Source organism: Bubalus bubalis, chromosome 1, assembly GCF_019923935.1.
Source record: "Bubalus bubalis isolate 160015118507 breed Murrah chromosome 1, NDDB_SH_1, whole genome shotgun sequence".
NCBI classification, from domain to species: domain Eukaryota; kingdom Metazoa; phylum Chordata; class Mammalia; order Artiodactyla; family Bovidae; genus Bubalus; species Bubalus bubalis.
Genome location: NC_059157.1, coordinates 109,792,000 through 109,809,857, shown reverse-complemented (window position 1 = coordinate 109,809,857; position 17,858 = coordinate 109,792,000). Strand labels below are relative to the sequence as shown.

Here is a 17,858-nt window from a genome sequence, read left to right as displayed (position 1 = left end):
CACGCTGGGTGTGCTGGAGTGGTTCCACCCACTCCACACCACAGCTCAGCACTACATCTGGGGCAGAAAGAGAAGACTGGGAGAAGACCCCATAGAGGCAGCCCAGATCTCAGGTGACAAAGCAGCTCCTGCAGCCACAACCACCTCATCCCCAGTCACTGCACAACACAGCCCTGCCCTAGATCTGGGATGAATACAACAGAGAAAGGGACGTGAATTTGGGCTGCTTCTGAGCACAGATGTCTACACAGGTGAGACACAGGTATTCTGTGACCTCACAGATCTTACTTGCTTCAGGATTCACCTCCCTTGGGGCAGTGTGCACACTCAAGGGCTACAGAGCATGATCAAACCCAACCCTCAACCCTTCTATTCAAACAACTGGGGAGTGCACCCTATTCCCAATAGGATGATGATAGCCATGGAGCTGAGAAGAAGCCTTGCCTCACATCCAGCACAGGCTGTAGACCCTACAAGCCAACCACACTTCCTTCCTATCCAGGGGATAACAACCAGTCCAGCCTGAGGAAAGACATGGTGGGCATCCATACCAAAATCAGTCTCCCACCAAAGAACTGGAGACACAGAGTCTATGCAGGGACAACCCTACATAAAAACATCCCTTCAAGACCACAGTGGAGAGTGGTTTCTCCTAAATTCAGAGAGACAGAAAAAGGTAAGTAAAATTTAAAAACATAGAAACTATTTCATATTGAAAGAACAAGAGAAATGCCCTGAAAGAACAAATAATGAAACAGACCTCACCAGTCTTTTAGACCTTGAGTTCAAAGAGAAGTTAATAAAAATGCTAAAGGAATTAAGAAACCTATCAATAGAAATGCAGATCACTGTAACAAGGAATTATTAATGGAAACTATAAAGGTGAACCAATCAAAATTAGACAATTCCATTGCTGAGATAAAAACCAATCTAGAAGCAATGAATAGCAGACTAAAGGACACAGAAGAATGATAAGTGATCTGGAAGACAGAACAGTAAATTACTCAATCAGAATAGTGGAAAGACAAATGAAAAAAGTAAAGGCAACATACGAACTCTATGGGATAATACAAAATGTGCCAACCTACACACGATAGGGGTTCTAGAAGAAGAAAGAGAGAAGGGGATCAAAAAATGTATTTTAGGGACTTCCCTGGTGGTCCAGTGGTTAATACTTTGCCTTTCAATGCAGAGGGTGCGGGTTCAATCCCTGGTCAGGGCACTAAGATCCCACAAGCTTCATGACACAGCCAAAAACAATTTAAAACAAAAGAAGCCCAACAAACAAAAGTCCAGGACCAGGTGGCTTCACAAGTGAATTTCATGAAACATTCAGAGAAAAGTTAACACCTATCCTTCTGAAACTATTCCCAAAAATTGCAGAAGAAAGAACACTTCCAAACTCATTCCATGAGGCCACCATCAACCTGATACCAAAACCAAACAAAAAGTGAAAGTGTTAGTCGCTCAGTCGTGTCTGACTCAGCTCCTCTGTCCATGGAATTCTCCAGGCAAGAATACTGGAATGGGTAGCCATTTCCTTTCCATAGATCTTCCCGACCCAGGGATTGAACCCAGTTCCCCCACACTGCAGAAAGATTCTTTACTGACTGAGCCACCAGGAAAGATCACAAAAAAAGAAAATTACAGGCCAATATCACTAATGAACATAGATGCAAAAATTCTCAACAAGATACCAGCAAACTGACTCCAACAATACATTAAAAGGATCATACACTATAATAAAGTTAGGATTTATTCCAGAGATACAAGGAGTTTTCAATATCTGCAAATCAGTCAATGTGATACACCACATTAACAAATTGAAGATAAAAGCCATATAAACATCTCAATAGATTCAGAAAAAACTTTTTATAAAATTCAATATCCATTTATGATTTAAAAAAAAAACCTTCAGAAAGTGGGCATAGAGGGAACTTACCTAACCATAACAAAGGCCATATATGACAAAACCATAGCTAACATCATACTCAACGTAAAAGCTGAAATATTTTCTCTAAGATCAGGAACAAGACAAGAATGCTCACTCTCACCACTCTTATTTGATATAGTTTTAGATGTCCTAGTCATGACAATCAGAGAAGAAAAAGAAAAGGAATCCAGGGACTTCTCTGGTGGTCCAGTGGCTGAGACTCTGTGCTCCCAATGCAAGGGGCCTGGGTTCAATCCCTGGTCAGGGAACTAGATCCCACATGCTGCAACTAAGAGTTTGCATGCTACCATTCAAAAGATATCACATTCTGCAACTAAGACCCAGTGCAGCCAAATAAATAAGTATTTTTTTAAAAAAAGGCATCCAAATTAAAAAAAATAATAAAATTGTCACTGTTTGTATATGACATGATGCTACACAGAGAAAACCCTAAAGAAACTACCAGAAAACTACTACAGCTCATCAGTAAATGTGATAAAGCTGCTAGATACAAAATTAATATATAGAAATCTATTGCATTTCTGTACACTAACAAGGAAATATCAGAAACAATTAAGGAAACAATTTCATTTACCATTGCATTAAAAAGAATAAAATACCTAGGAATAAACCTACCTAAGAAGGCAAAAGATCTCTACTCTGAAAACTATAGGAAACTAATGAAAGAAACTGAAGATGACACAAACAAATGGAAAGATATACGTGTTCCTGAAATGGAAGAATCCATATTGATAACATGACCATACTACCCAATGGAATCTACAGATTCAATTCAATCCCTATAACATTGCCAATGGCATTTTCACAGAATTAGAACAAAATAATTTTTAATTTGGATGAAAACACAAAAGACCCTGAATAGCCAAAATAATCTTGAGAGAGAAGAACAGAGCTGGAGAAATCACATTCTCTGGCTTCAGACAATATTACAAAGCTAACATAATCAAAACCGTCTGACACTGACACAGAAACGGACATATAGATTAACTGAACAGAATAGAGAGTCAGGGGTAAACCCATACACTTATGGCCAATTAATCTAAGAAAAGTAGGTAAGAATACACAATGGAGAAAAGACAGCCTCTTCACTAAATGGTTCTGAGAAAAACTGGACAGCTACATGTAAAAGAATGAAATTAGAACATTCTCCAATACCATATACAAAAATAAACTCAAATTGATTAAAACCCTAAATGTAAGACCGGATAAAACTTCTAGAGGAAAATATGGGCAGAAGACTCTGACATACATTGCAGCAAGATGTTCTGGAACAGAAATAAACAGTATCTAATTAAGCCTAAAAACTTTAGCTGCTGCTGCTGCTAAGTAGCTTCAGTCGTGTCCGACTCTGTGCGACCCCATAGACGGCAGCCCACCAGGCTCCCCCGTCCCTGGGATTCTCCAGGCAAGAACACTGGAGTGGGTTGCCATTTCCTTCTCCAATGCATGAAAGTGAAAAGTGCAAGTGAAGTTGCTCAGTCGTGTCCAACCCTTAGCAACCCCATGGACTGCAGCCTACCAGGCTCCTCCATCCATGGGATTTTCCAAGCAAGAGTACTGGAGCGGGGTGCCATTGCTAAACATAAACAAAACAACAACCTACAAAGTGGGAGAAAATATTTCTAAATGATGCTACAACAAATGATTAGTTTCCAAAATATACCAACAGCTCATACAGCTTAATATAAAAAAAAAAACAACCCAATTAAAAAATAGCCAGAAGACCTAAAACATTTCTCCGAGAAGACATACAGATGGCCCACAAGCACATGAAAAGATGTTCAATATCACTAATCATTAGAGAAATGCAAATCAAAACTACAGTGAGGTACCATCTCACAATAGAATGGCCATTATTAACAAGCCTACAAATAATAAATGCTGGAGAGAGAGTGAAGAAAAAGAAACTCTCCTACACTGTTAGTGGGAATGAAAGTTGGTGTGACCACTGTGGAGAAGATCATGGAGGTTCCATTAAAAAAAGAAAAACTAAAAATAGAGTTACTATATGATCTTGCAATCCCACTCATGGGCATATATCCAGAGAAAACTCTACTTTGAAAAGATACATGCACCCCAATGTTCACAGCAACTCTATTTACAAAGGCCAAGCCCTGGAGCAACCTAAATGTCTATCAACAGATGAATGGATAAAGAAGATGTATAAAATAAATAACATGTATATATGCATATGTATACAAGCACACAATGGACTATTACTCAGCCATAAAAAAGAAAGAAATAATGTCGTTTGCAGCAACATGGATGGACCTAGAGATTATTCTATTAAGTGAAGTAAATCAAAGACAAATATCATATCACTTATGTGCAGAATTTTTAAAAAATACGAATGAACTTATTTACAAAACAGACAAACTCATGGACATAGAAAATAAATTTATGGTTATCAAAGGGGATAGCAGAGGAGGGGAGGGGAGAAATAAATTAGGAGTTTGGAATTAACATAAATACAGTAGGTCCTTGTTGTTTATTCTATAGAGAGAGAAAAGGAGGAAAGAGCTCGTGATAAATGATAAACCCAAGAAGTATTTAAGATATTTTGGGGGCTTCCGTGGTAGCTCAGTGATGAAGAATCTGCCGGGCAATGCAGGGGACATGGGTTTGATTCCTGGTCCAGGAAGATCCCACATGCCATGGGACAATAAGCCCGTGCACCAAAACTACTGAGCCCACAGGCCACGACTACTGAAGGCCCTGTCCCTAGAGCCTGTGCTCCGCAACAAGAGCAACCACTGCAATGAGAAGCCTTCACACTGCAACTAGAGAAGGCCCCCGTGCAGCAATGAAGACCCAACACAACCAATAAATAAATATCTTCGGAGAAGGCAATGGCACCCCACTCCAGTACTCTTGTCTGGAAAACCCCATGGATGGAGGAGCCTGGTAGGCTGAAGTCCATGGGGTCGCTGAGGGTTGGACACGACTGAGCGACTTCCCTTTCACTTTTCGCTTTCATGCATTGGAGAAGGAAATGGCAACCCACTCCAGTGTTCTTGCCTGGAGAATCTCAGGGACGGGGGAGCCTGGTGGGCTGCTATCTGTGGGGTCACACAGAGTCGGACATGACTGAAGTGACTTAGCAGCAGAAGCAGCAGAAAAAATGTATCATATTTAAAAGACTTTATAATTAGCAGTGCAATAGTGTAGCTATTAAGCCATCAACAAATGTAGATTCAGGGAAGAGACAAAGTATTGTAGGCACTTCAAGTGAGGCACTTGAGAGACGCAAAGTATTCACATAATATTCAGTCAAATGTAAAACAGTATATAAATAAGGTAAGATTTAGAAAAGAATGCTGTTAACTGTGAAGCATACACAAATGCAAGCAATCATTACATATTCCCAACACCAGGGAATGGCTCCCCTAAAGACTCTTATCCAAAGGAAACCCTGGGATTCTCAGAGGAGATACCACACGGTTAAAAGTAAGGTAAAGAGGGCAAAACTGGGGGAAAAAATCATGCTTTACTGATTATATTTATTGTAGCAGTAAATTAAATAAATGATTCATAACAAATTATATAGCACCCAACATATGTACCAGCACTGGAAAGTTATGACCAACCTAAATAGCATATTGAAAAGCAGAGACATTACTTTGCCAACAAAGGTCTGTCTAGTCAAGGCTATGGTTTTTCTAGTGGTCATGTATGGATCTGAGAGTTGGACTGTGAAGAAAGCTGAGTGCCGAAGAATTAATGCTTTTGAACTGTGGTGTTGGAGAAGACTCTTGCGAGTCCCTTGGACTGCAAGGAGATCCAACCAGTCCATTCTGAAGGAGATCAGCCCTGGGTGTTCTTTGGAAGGAATGATGCTAAAGCTGAAACTCCAGTACTTTGGCCACCTCATGCGAAGAGTTGACTCATTGGAAAAGACTCTGATGCTGGGAGGGATTGGGGGCAGGAGGAAAGGGGGACGGTGGAGGATGAGATGGCTGGATGGCATCACCGACTCGATGGACGTGGGTCTGAGTGAACTCTGGGAGATGGTGATGGACAGGGAGGCCTGGCGTGCTGCGATTCATGGGGTCGCAAAGAGTCGGACATGACTGAGAGACTGAACTGAAAAAATGTGCTGAGAATGCTACAAAAATGGAGAGAACAAGAACTTAAATAACTCAGGAATTTATGGTCCAGTAGAAGAGACAGAACATAAAAGAACAATCAGGGCATCAAATAAACTGAGGATTTACTGGCCCAAAGGACCTAGTAGACCTAGTTTACAAGCAACACTTTGACGGATAAGAATAAGCTCAAATAAAAAGAGAAACCTATAAACAAAGATGAGACAACCTCCTTACCTACCCAGAATGACAAGTTTGGAGTTGCCCAGCGAATTGGACATTTTATGCAGTTTGAATGAGGGAGTGTTGAGTGAATCTCCAAGTCAGAACGCCAGGAACGGCATTCAGGACAATTGCTTAGGGCTGTGAAAATTGTCAGGTTAAAGAAGAATCAGGTGTCCCTGCTCTCTACTCTGAGATGCACAGCGCACCTGCGGCTTCCGAGACCGCCTCCTCCCCCCAGCCCGCCCAAGAGCCACCGCCTGCAGGGCTTGGAGCTGCCCCTACACAACGAAAGACAACCCGGGCTAGAGATCTCTCCTGTGGCTTGTTTTTCGTCCGCCGCGTTCCCGGCCAGGTCGGACAGTCTCGATGCCCACCTGGCCCAGGTGTCGACAACTCAGGAGGGAGGTCTGGAGCCGCCCTTACCGTATAAGAAATCATACGTTCGATTGGCAGAGACGTTGCCCCAGGCCCCCGACTTCCCTCCGAACCGGGTTTGAGACACCTGGGGCTTGGCCTGGGGTTCTTCGATAGTCACTACGTGACTCATGGTGCCGGCTCTTCCCTGCCGCCAACCAGGTCCAACTAGGGAAACCTAGCTGCTGCGTGCACCGTAGCTATGGTAACCCCTGCAGGAACCAGAGAGTAAGCGCCAGGCGAAGATAGGCCGCTAGTCCAGAAGAGAGGGGCGGGACTAGCGGGGGTCGAGTGACGCCTGGAAGGGGCGGGGCGAGGAGCAGAAGCGGAAGGATGGGAAGTGCGCAGAGGGGTGGAGCATGAGGGGTGGGGGTAGAGGAGGGAAGAAAGGAGGAAAAGAGGGGCTGGCCTAGGGAGGGGAGGGCAAAGAGAGAAGGGCGGGGCGAGGGTAGAGAAGGACGGAGGGCTAGGTGGAGACAAAGGCGAGGAGGGGGAGAGAAGGGCGGGGTGGGAGAGGGACTGCCTCACTTCCCAGCTGCACTCCGGTGATGAAGTCATGAGCATTTAGCGGTCCACCCACGGTCAAAGCCGGGGGCCGCAGATTGGGGGAAAGGTTGCTGCTGAAATCCTTGCAGCCATTTGCCAGTCACACTCCGTAGCCTCTTTCGGAAATCCCTGGGAAATCTTAGAGCCCTCTAGAATAGTTGGGGGCTTTCATTTCGGACATCCCCTTTCCGCAGGGCTTGTTCGAACTGAAGAATCTAAGCTCTTGAACGCCAGCCTTTGTCACACTATGAGTTCTGGTCCTGGATATCAACGTTTGTGGTGCGCTGGGTAATTAAATGTTCATGCGCATTCTGCTATCCCTTTCTGTGTGTATGTGTTAGCCGCTCAGTCGTGTTCAACTCTGCGATCCCATGGCCTGTGGCCCTCCAGGCTCATCTCTCCATAGGATTTTCCAGGCAGGAATACTGGAGTGGGTTGCCATTCCCTTCTCCAGGGGATCTTCTCCACCCAGAAATGGAACCTAGGTCTCCTGCATTGCAGGCAGATTCTGCATTTCAAACTGATACGGATTTTTTCACTTTGGTTATCAAATTTAAGAGAAACTGGTGGTGCCCTAACAACCACCAGTGTTAACCAAATAGATTTTGTTTGCTTAGTATCACTATGAATGAGTGCATTTTACATATCAGATTCTTTTAGTCTGTTAAGGATCATTATACTTTGTGATGTTCGAATTATCCCATTTGGCTAGTGACACACGTTAGAGTTAGCCTCTTTGTCTTTTTCATGTAATCCATAGGCACTTCAACAAGCCTGCTGCCTTCTATTCTTCTTTTCACACACATTCTTGGTTTTATTTTACTCTACTCCTGAACTTTTTGGTTTTTTTGCCAGTCAGCCATGTATTTTGCCAGTTCCAAGTCTTTGCTCAAACTGATTGCTTTGCCTGAAATGCCTTTTCCTATTTACGCCCCTCAACTAATTTAGGTATCCTTCAAGACTTAGTGCTAATTTTGCCACCTTTATGTAGCCTCCCAAGTTCTACAAGTAGACCCAGACTTCTTTATTCCAGTGCTATTATGTAGCACCAGAGGCATTGACCACTTTGTATTAGTAATTGTAACTTTGCTCCCCACAACTGTGAGCTCATTAAGGGCACAGGCCTTCACATGGTCATTTTGTATCTCTGAAGCACCTAGTTCAGTTCAGTCCTCAGTCGTGTCCAACTCTTTGCGACCCCGTGAATCACAGCATGCCAGGCCTCCCTGTCCATCACCAATTCCCAGAGTCCACCCAATGTCCATTGAGTCAGTGATGCCATCCAACCATCTCATCCTCTGTCGTCCCCTTCTCCTGCCCTCAATCTCTCCAAGCATCAGGGTCTTTTCAAATGAGTCAGCTCTTCACATCAGGTGGCCAAAGTATTGGAGTTTCAGCTTCAACATCAGTCCTTCCAAAGAACACCCAGGGCTGATCTCCTTTAAAATGGACTGGTTGGATCTCCTTGCAGTCCAAGGGACTCTCAAGAGTCTTCTCCAACACCACAGTTCAAAAGCATCAATTCTTCAGCACTCAGCTTTCTTCACAGTCCGACTCTCAGATCCATACATGACCACTAGAAAAACCATAGCCTTGACTAAGACGGACCTTTGTTGACAAAGTAATGTCTCTGCTTTTCAATATGCTATCTAGGTTGCTCATAACTTTCCTTCCAAGGAGTAAGTGTCTTTTAATTTCATGGCTGCAATCACAATCTGCAGTGATTTTGGAGCCCAGAAAAATAAAGTCTGACACTGTTTCCACTGTTTCCCTATCTATTTGCCATGAAGTGATGGGACCGGATGCATGATCTTAGTTTTCTGAATGTTGAGCTATAAGTCAACTTTTTCACTCTCCTCTTTTACTTTCATCAAGAGGCTCGTTAGTTCTTCTTCACTTTCTGCCATAAGGGTGGTGTCATCTGCATATCTGAGGTTATTGATATTTCTCCCCGCAATCTTGATTCCAGCTTGTGCTTCATCCACCCCAGCGTTTCTCATGATGTACTCTGCATATAAATTAAATAAGCAGGGTAACAATATACAGCCTTGATGTCCTCCTTTTCCTATTTGGAACCAGTCTGTTGTTCCATGTCCAGTTCTAACTGTTGCTTCCTGACCTGCATATAGGTTTCTCAAGAGGCAGGTCAGGTGGTCTGGTATTCCCATCTCTTTCAGAATTTTCCACAGTTTATTGTGATCCACACAGTCAAAGGCTTTGGCATAGTCAATAAAGCAGAAATAGATGTTTTTCTGGAACTCTGTTGCTTTTTTGATGATCCATCGGATGTTGGCAATTTGATCTCTGGTTCCTCTGCCTTTTCTAAAACCAGCTTGAATATCTGGAAGTTCACGGTTCATGTATTGCTGAAGCCTGACTTGGAGAATTTTAAGCATTACTTTACTAGCGTGTGAGATGAGTGCAATTGTGCGGTAGTTTGAGCATTCTTTGGCACCTAGTACCTAGTACGTGAAAGCTTAGTCAAATGTTTCCTAAATGAATAAATCTATCCATTTATTATATAAATTTACTGGACCATAAAGAAGGCTGAACACTGAAGAACTGATTCTTTTGAATTGTGGTGCTGGAAAAGATTCTTTTGAGAGTCCCTTTGACCTGCAAGTTCAAACCAGGCTATCCTAAGGGAAATCAACCCTGAATACTCATTGGAAGGACTGATTCTGAAACTGAAGCTCCAATACTTTGGCCACCTGATGCTGGGAAAGATTGAAGGCAAAAGGAGAAGAGGGCAGCAGAGGATGAGATGATTGGATGGCATCACCATTTCAATGGACATGAACTTGGGCGATCTCCAGGAGATATTGAGGAACAGGGAGGCCTGGCATGTTGCAGTCCAGGAGATCACAAAAAATCGGACATGACTTAGTGACTGAATAACAACAACACTGTCTACTATCAAATAGGTATTGAAGATCTAAGATATTGGTACAACTCACTGTATGATGGGGAAAAAATAGATTAAAAAACATGAAAATATGGTCTTATAATGGCCACTGATTATATTTTTATATCTCTGGGGATAGCTACATTTCCCACTTTCTGTTCCTTTTTCCCAAAATGCTCCTCACCCCTATCTTATCCCTACTGAGTCCTCATCATCTGTGGTCTCAGCTAGAATGATGTCCCCTCCTCAGAAAGACTTTTCATCTCTCAGATAAATTATCTTAAGTAGCCAACAGCCAGCCCCCTTGATAAACATATTGGAAGACACTAACCAATAGAATATGTCAAATATAATGGTTTATATATATTAATATATTATATATTAAACATGATTGTTCTACATACACCATAGTGGTCATTTTGCTGGAGTTGCTCAACCTCTCACTTGCTGGCTTTGGGGAAGCAGGTGGCCGTATTTGAAAACCCCAAATGGCAAGGAACTACAGGTAGCTTCTCAGAAATGAGGGTGGCCTCTGACCACAGCAAGGAAGAAATCAAATTCTTCAGTCCTACAACTGCAAGAAACTGAATTCTGCCAACAACCTGAGTGAGATCAAAAGCATGTTTTTTCTTCAGTAGACTCTCAGATTAGACCACAGTTTTAGCCAAAATTCTCATTGCATTTTGTGAGACCCGCAATGGCACCGCACTCCGGTACTTTTGCCTGGAAAATCCCATGGATGGAGGAGCCTGGTAGGCTGAAGTCCATGGGGTCGCTAAGAGTCAGACACGACTGAGCGACTTCACTTTCACTTTTCACTTTCATGCATTGGAGAAGGAAATGGCAACCCACTCCAGTGTTCTTGCCTGGAGAATCCCAGGGACGGGGGAGCCTGGTGGGCTGCCGTCTATGGGGTCGCACAGAGTCGGACACGACTGAAGTGACTTAGCATAGCATAGCAATCAGAGGATCCATTTAAGCCATTCCCAGGTGCCTAAGTGCAGAAACTGTGAGATGGCACAAACCAACACAATTGTGGAAAGCAATTATCCTTCAATTAAAAATTAAATTAAAAAAATTTTTTAATTCAATTACCTTAAAAAAAATACATGTGTGTTACAACTAGGTTTGTGGTAACAATCTTGCACAGCAAAAAATGACTAATGAGCAATCTTGATGAAATTAGGTTGGAGAGGGGTGCTCCTTAATAACACAGCTTCATTAAAATCAAAATTATACCATGCACATGCACGTTTGGGAGACAGTTCTCCATGGGTCTCTTGCTTCTACTTGTCTTGCAAGGAGGTAGCTGTCTGCCTTTTCCTTTGTTTGTGTAGGAAGTAACCTTGGACAATAGAGGTAGCGTCTGTCGCTGGAGCAAGGGGCAGGTTTGCTTGCTGCGTTAGAAATCAGAGATCCTGTCTCCCTTTGAGCAAACGGCAATCTTTCTCACTGTCCATTATCAAAGATTTGAATTTCCTAAGCTTCCTTTCCTGTGTTGTAGCACCTGTGATGTCACCTGGCCTTCTGTGGGAATCGGGGCTCAGGGGAGTGTTGCAAAAATGCTGATACTTGCCATTTCTGCTGTCAGTAATAAATGATCCTTCATCTCTGACTCAACAGTTTGCCGATTTCTACCAGCATTCACGAAACTGTGGCAGACACAGTAAATCTCAGACCCTTCAGAGTTCCTAAAAACCTATTGAGAACTTATGTACAGCACATATTTATTGTGGCAATTGGAAAGCATATTTTTTTTCTCCAGGGGCAGAAATGTAAATATTATACTAAGTTTCCACTGAACCTATTATTAATAGCAAGACTTGAGAATTCAAGCCTTGTAATTCCTCTCTCTCAGCATATGGTGTCACTCCTTCTCTACCAACCTCAACTACCCACCCTTACTCAATAGTCTCCACATCTGGGGTTAGTTAGGCTTGAAAAATGGCTAATGCCTTTATCATGGGAGAGATTTTAGAAAGTATTCCCTTAGTTGTTGCTTGTTATACCACCAGGCTGGTCATCCTAGCCACGGATGCCTGCTTAGTACCATCTGTAGCTTGTATTCCCATAGCACCATACAGTAATATATCCACTGTATTATGAAAAAATCCATTACAGTAACTATTGCAACTCTTGCTGCCTACTAATTTAGCAATTACAGCAACAGCAAAGAGTGCCAGGGCCTTAAAAGTAAAGTACTGCTGGTTAAAATTGTAACTGGGAAGTGAGAACTTGATACAAAATTCTGTCCACAGAATTTTCCAGGTGAGAACACTGGAGTGGGTTGCCATCCATTTCTTTCACCAGGGGATCTTCCTGACCCAGGGACTGAACCTGGGTCTACCTGCACTGCAGGCAGATTCTTTACCACCTGATCCACCAGGGAAGTCCCACAGATAGAACCTCCAAGTGTCCCTCATCTTTACAGAGATGGTTGTTTGAATCCAATCTTTCATTATTGTCTCCATGTGCTACCTACTGAATTTAATCTCCAATTACAGGTTTCTCAAACTGCTGTGTTTTTCTTGGGGGAAGTGAATTATTAAGATTTTTCCTGGGGTAGAATGAGAAACATTGAATTACAATATTTTATAATCCTACTTTTTCTTTAACTACGGTCACCATAAATCTAAAGGCATTTAAGCTGGGTAAGAAAAGTAAAGCATGATGTCAAAGTAAAAATCAACAGTTGATCTGAAATCTTACTTATTCATAAATTAAAAAGCAGAAAAAAAATAACCCACACGTGTAGGTTAGCTGTGCTTTTCTGAAACAAGAGGAGAGTTGAGTAGCTGAATATAAAGGCTATATATTTCACTTTGAAAAGGAATATTCTTGGTATTCAAGGGCAGGATCAGAAAGAAGTGCTTGTTGAAAGAGTTTAAGACCCACAGTGCTCAGGGAGGAAAACAAGGCCTTGTTTATATCTTGAATGTAACAGCTTAAAGGAAGTGTGGGTGGGACAAGACCTGCCAATACTAGCTTACCCTGAGAAAGTCAGTGTGGTCACTGCAAGAACCCTGTCTTCATGGAAGCACCAAAGGACAATGGGCAAGAAAAATCTGTCCTCGGTTGCAGAAAGGCTGCTTCAGCTTTTCAGTCTGTAATCTGCATCTACAGCTTATCACAGTTCTCTTAATTTCCTAAACCCTTGGCTATTTCTCATTTCTTCTTTGTTCATTTCCTAGACACAAAAGTTCAGTAGCACAATTAAATACATAATAATAATGATTAATTTTAAAATGATATTCATCTTTCATTTAGACCAACTGAGATGTAGATAACACATTCAACTGTTTTCAAACCCAGGTTCACACACTGGATGCACAACGAGGCCAAACAAACTGAAATGCTGGAAGTTTGAGCAGAGAAAGGTTTATTGCGAGGGCCAAACAAAGAGAATGGGCGGCTCCTGTGGAAAAGACCCGAACTCCCCCAAGGGTTTCAGGCAAATTTGTGGGGATAGCCACAGGGTGTGTGACGTGACTTTGTTCTGACCGGTTGGTGGTGAGGTAGTGCTCCAGAAATCTTAATCATCAGCCTTCTGGTTCCAACCAGCCTGAGGTCCATGTGCTTGTGTTCAGCCTGAAGTTACCATCCTCCACCTGGGTGGGGGCCTTAGTTCCTGTAGCAGAATGCAGATCTGTATCAGGTTGTTATGTATATCTCTTTAGGAGACACTAGGAGTCCTATTGTTCTAATCACTAACTGTTTGACTCTGTACCTCGGGAACTCAAGGTCTAAGAGGCTGAAGCATTTTTCCTATAAACAAGAAATGGGGAACCTAGAAAGACTTTTGTACCCAGGAGGGCCCCAAAGGGTCCCTGCTCGATTTCACAACTACTGTGAAGATTAAATGATGGTTGACAAACTCAACAGTTCTATATGTAAGGAAAGTATGTAGTTCTATATGTAAGAAGGTAATGTAGCTGAAGATTTATGTAGTCATTTCAACTGATAATTCATTCTAAGTAAGCACATTCTAAAAAACCTGGGTTCTCTATTAAGAATTATCGGTGCCAATATGAGTTATTGGACAGTACTAGAAGAGAAAATCAGTTCAGACAACATTTTCTTTCTTTTGTTTTTGTTTGTTTCTCTGCTTGTTTAAGGGAGATCTTACTATGGGAAAAAGGACTTCTAGATTCTTGGCAGGGAAAAATAGTTTGGGGGGATAATTTGAGTAAAAAGCATTTGAGTAAAAAGCATGTCTCATAAACATGAGACACGTGTCTCATGTGCTAACTACTACTGGAAGGCCAAAATGCATATGACAGGATGACCACACATCTAGAAAATCACAGTGTCTGATCATGACAAAATGACTGTTTTCACTTAAAGCAAGGAAGTGGCCTAACCCCTAAAATAAAACTTTACATACCACCAAAAGTGTAGTGAAAGAGGATATTAAAATGATTAAATTCCACTTTTACCCCATAAAACAGTGCTTTCTGAACTTCATAGAGTAGGATGCAGTCAGCATAGTTGTCCTTGGACCTCAAGTACAAATGTTTGACTTAATTGTCCTCCTCGGTGCATGAGCATTATCATTTTTGGTCCCTGCATGGGCACTTTATTTGCATTTATCTCTATTCTCTGCCCCAACTTACCTCTGCTTATAAGCAACCATTCTGTTTAAATAAGCAAATTGTTTCACACATTGTGTTCAAACATGTATTTTTGTTTTTGTTCAGTTCAGTTCAGTCGCTCAGTCGTGTCCGACTCTTTGCGACCCCATGAATCGCAGCACACCAGGCCTCCCTGTCCATCACCAACTCCCAGAGTTTACTGAAACTCGTGTCCATCGAGTCAGTGATGCTATCCAGCCATCTCATCCTCTGTCGTCCCCTTCTCCTCCTGCCCCCAAACACCTTCTTTAAATTTATGCAAATAGTATTGGGCTGTGTATCTATTCTCGTTCTGACTTTTTCCCACTACCCATGCATTTTAAAAATGCATTCATTTTACTCTGTGTGTATGTTGTTAGTTTCTTCTAGTTTGGGCCCTGAACTCCACATATACCTATCTACCTCCCCAGTATGAATGCCCAGATTTCCTTCAATTCCTTGCTACATAAATATGCTATGACAATGATCACCATAACATGTTCCAATATGGACTTGGAATATAGATCCAGGAATAGAATTGCTGTGTCATAGGTATGCACCCCGGAGAAGGCAATGGCAACCCACTCCAGTACCCTTGCCTGGAAAATCCCATGGGTGGAGGAGCCTGGTAGGCTGCAGTCCACGGGGGTCGCGAAGAGTTGGACATGACTGAGCGACCACTTTTCACTTTCATGCATTGGAGAAGGAAATGGCAACCCACTCCAGTGTTCTTGCCTGGAGAATCCCAGGGACAGGGGAGCCTGGTGGGCTGCCGTCTATGGGGTCGCACAGAGTCGGCCATGACTGAAGCGACTTAGCAGCAGCAGCAGCAGGTATACACCCATTCTTAAATTAACTGGGTACTGCCTAACTGCCTTCCAAAATGGCAGGACCAGTCTCCATTCTCAAGGATTCCTGCATACTCACCAGTACTTGGCATTATCCAGTTGTTTAACTTCAGTCTAATGGCTGTAAAGTGATACTTCATTGTTATTTTATTTTCCATTTTTATGATTAGTACTCTTGGACCAGCTCGTGAGTGTTGACCTTGGTTTTTTGCTGCTATATATTCTACATATTCTCCTGTGTTAAATAAGCAGAAAAACAAAAAACTGTTTGACTATTTGTGCTTCTATATATTGTCTGTTCATATTGAAACAGGAAGGAAGGGGGCAGGGCACAGCCTTTAAAAGAATAACATAGCCCCAGGACACAAAATAAACTGGTTTGAACCAAAGAGCTCAAAGATAGTAGACAAGTGTGTGTTAGTCACTCAGTCATGTCCAACTCTTTGCAGCCCTATAGAATGTGGCCCACCAAGCTCCTCTGTCCATGGGATTCTCCAGGCAAGAATACTGGAGTGGGTTGCCATTCCCTTCTCCAGGGGATCTTCCTGACCCAGGGATTGAACACAGGTCTCCTGCATTGCAGGCAGATTCTTTACTGTCTAAGCCACCCAGGGAAGTCCCGAAACAACATTAGTGCTTCTGCTCCGCTTTCTATTCTTCTGCAGGTGGTTTAGTCGCTGTCATGTCCGACTCCCCCGACCCCGTGGACTGTAGCCTGCCAGGCTCCTCTGTCCATGGGATTCTCCAGGTAAGAATTCTGGAATGGGCTGCAAGTAGACTTACACTAGACCTTGAGCCTCACTAATATGTTCATTGGGCTTCCTGGTGGCTCAGATGATAAAGAGTCTGCCTGCAACGCAGGAGACCAGGTTCGATCCCTGTATCAGGAAGATCCTCTGGAGAAGGGAATGGCTATCCATTCCAGTATTCTTGCCTAGAGAATTCCATGGACAGAGGAGCCTGGTGGGCTACAGTCATGGGGTTGCCAAGGGTCAGACATGACTGAACGACTAACACTTTCACTTTCATACACTCACTTTAACACAAGCAAGCTAAATGATACACCCATAAGCACCACGACAGTTCCAAGGCTGGTCATAAAGGTCAAAAAGTGGGCGGTGACCCAATTTCTGGAAATCCCCACCCCTTCCCCAAAATAGCTGGAATACTACTCCTACTCACAGCCTATGAAATTACCCACCCCTATGAAAACTGACAACCCCCTATACTCCAAGGCCACTCTCACTTTCTGAGATGACCCACCCTCTGTTTATGGAGTGGATTCTCTCTAAATAAATCTACTTCTTATCTATCACTTTGTCTTTCACCAAGCTGTGATGAGACATTAAGAAACTGAACTTCATTAAGTCCTGACATCAGGTGTGATCTCAGTTAAAAGACTGAGTTCAAGTCCCAATCTGAAACACAGTTTTAATATCTCTTCTCCATTTTCCTATTGAGGTTGTTATTTTCTTGTTGATATTTTATGTAAGTTCCTTAAATATTCTTGACATTACTCCCTTGTTGGACTTAATTGTTTCAGATATCTTTTACCAATTTGTCATCTACTTGTTAACTTGGTCTACAATGTCTGTTAAAAGACACTGAGACGTATTAAAAATGTTAAGAGTTTATTTGAGCAAAACTTTATTCCAATCAGTAACACCAAATGAGAAGTGGTTAGGAAAGCTTTACCGGCATAAGCTTGGGGAGATGCTTTAACAGAAAAAAGGTGAAAGAAAAGTAAGGATATTAGTTATGGCCTAGCTGCAGCGTAAAGCCTAGTTAACTACTTGTGATCGGTTGCCTTTCAGTTCAGTTCAGTCGCCCAGTCGTGTCCAGCTCTTTGCGACCCCATGAACCGCAGCACACCAGTCCATCACCAATTCCTGGAGTTTACCCAAACCCATGTCCATTGTGTCAGTGATGCCATCCAACCATTTCATCCTCTGTTGTCCCCTTCTCCTCCTGCCTTCAATCTTTCCTAGTGTCGGGGTCTTTTCAAATGAGTCAGCTCTTCACATCAGGTGGCCAAAGTATTGGAGTTTCAGCTTCAACATCAGTCCTTCCAAAGAACACCCAGGGCTGATCTCCTTTAGAATGGACTGGTTGGATCTCCTTGCAGTCCAAGGGACTCTCAAGAGTCTTCTCCAACACCACAGTTCAAAAGCATCAATTCTTCGGTGCTCAGCTTTCTTCACAGTCCAACTCTCACATCCATACATGACCACTGGAAAAACCATAGGCTTGACTAGACGGACCTTTGTTGGC

The 17,858-nt window shown here is 42.7% G+C and overlaps 1 protein-coding gene across 2 annotated transcripts in view; it reads right to left on the bottom strand.

Moving 5' to 3' along the window:
* CFAP91 (cilia and flagella associated protein 91) overlaps nt 1-7,015 on the bottom strand; it is a 110,552-nt gene extending 103,537 nt beyond the window's left edge. The window contains exon 1 of one of the 2 annotated variants that reach the window (XM_006057600.4): nt 6,688-7,015. In XM_006057600.4, the coding sequence (XP_006057662.3) occupies nt 6,688-6,811 (124 nt within the window). In that variant the 5' untranslated portion in view covers nt 6,812-7,015. Of the gene's footprint in view, nt 1-6,280; nt 6,424-6,687 lie in introns of those variants that run through there. The other variant, XM_044942238.2, reaches the window with a different exon arrangement.
* Nucleotides 7,016-17,858: the final 10,843 nt, after the last annotated feature.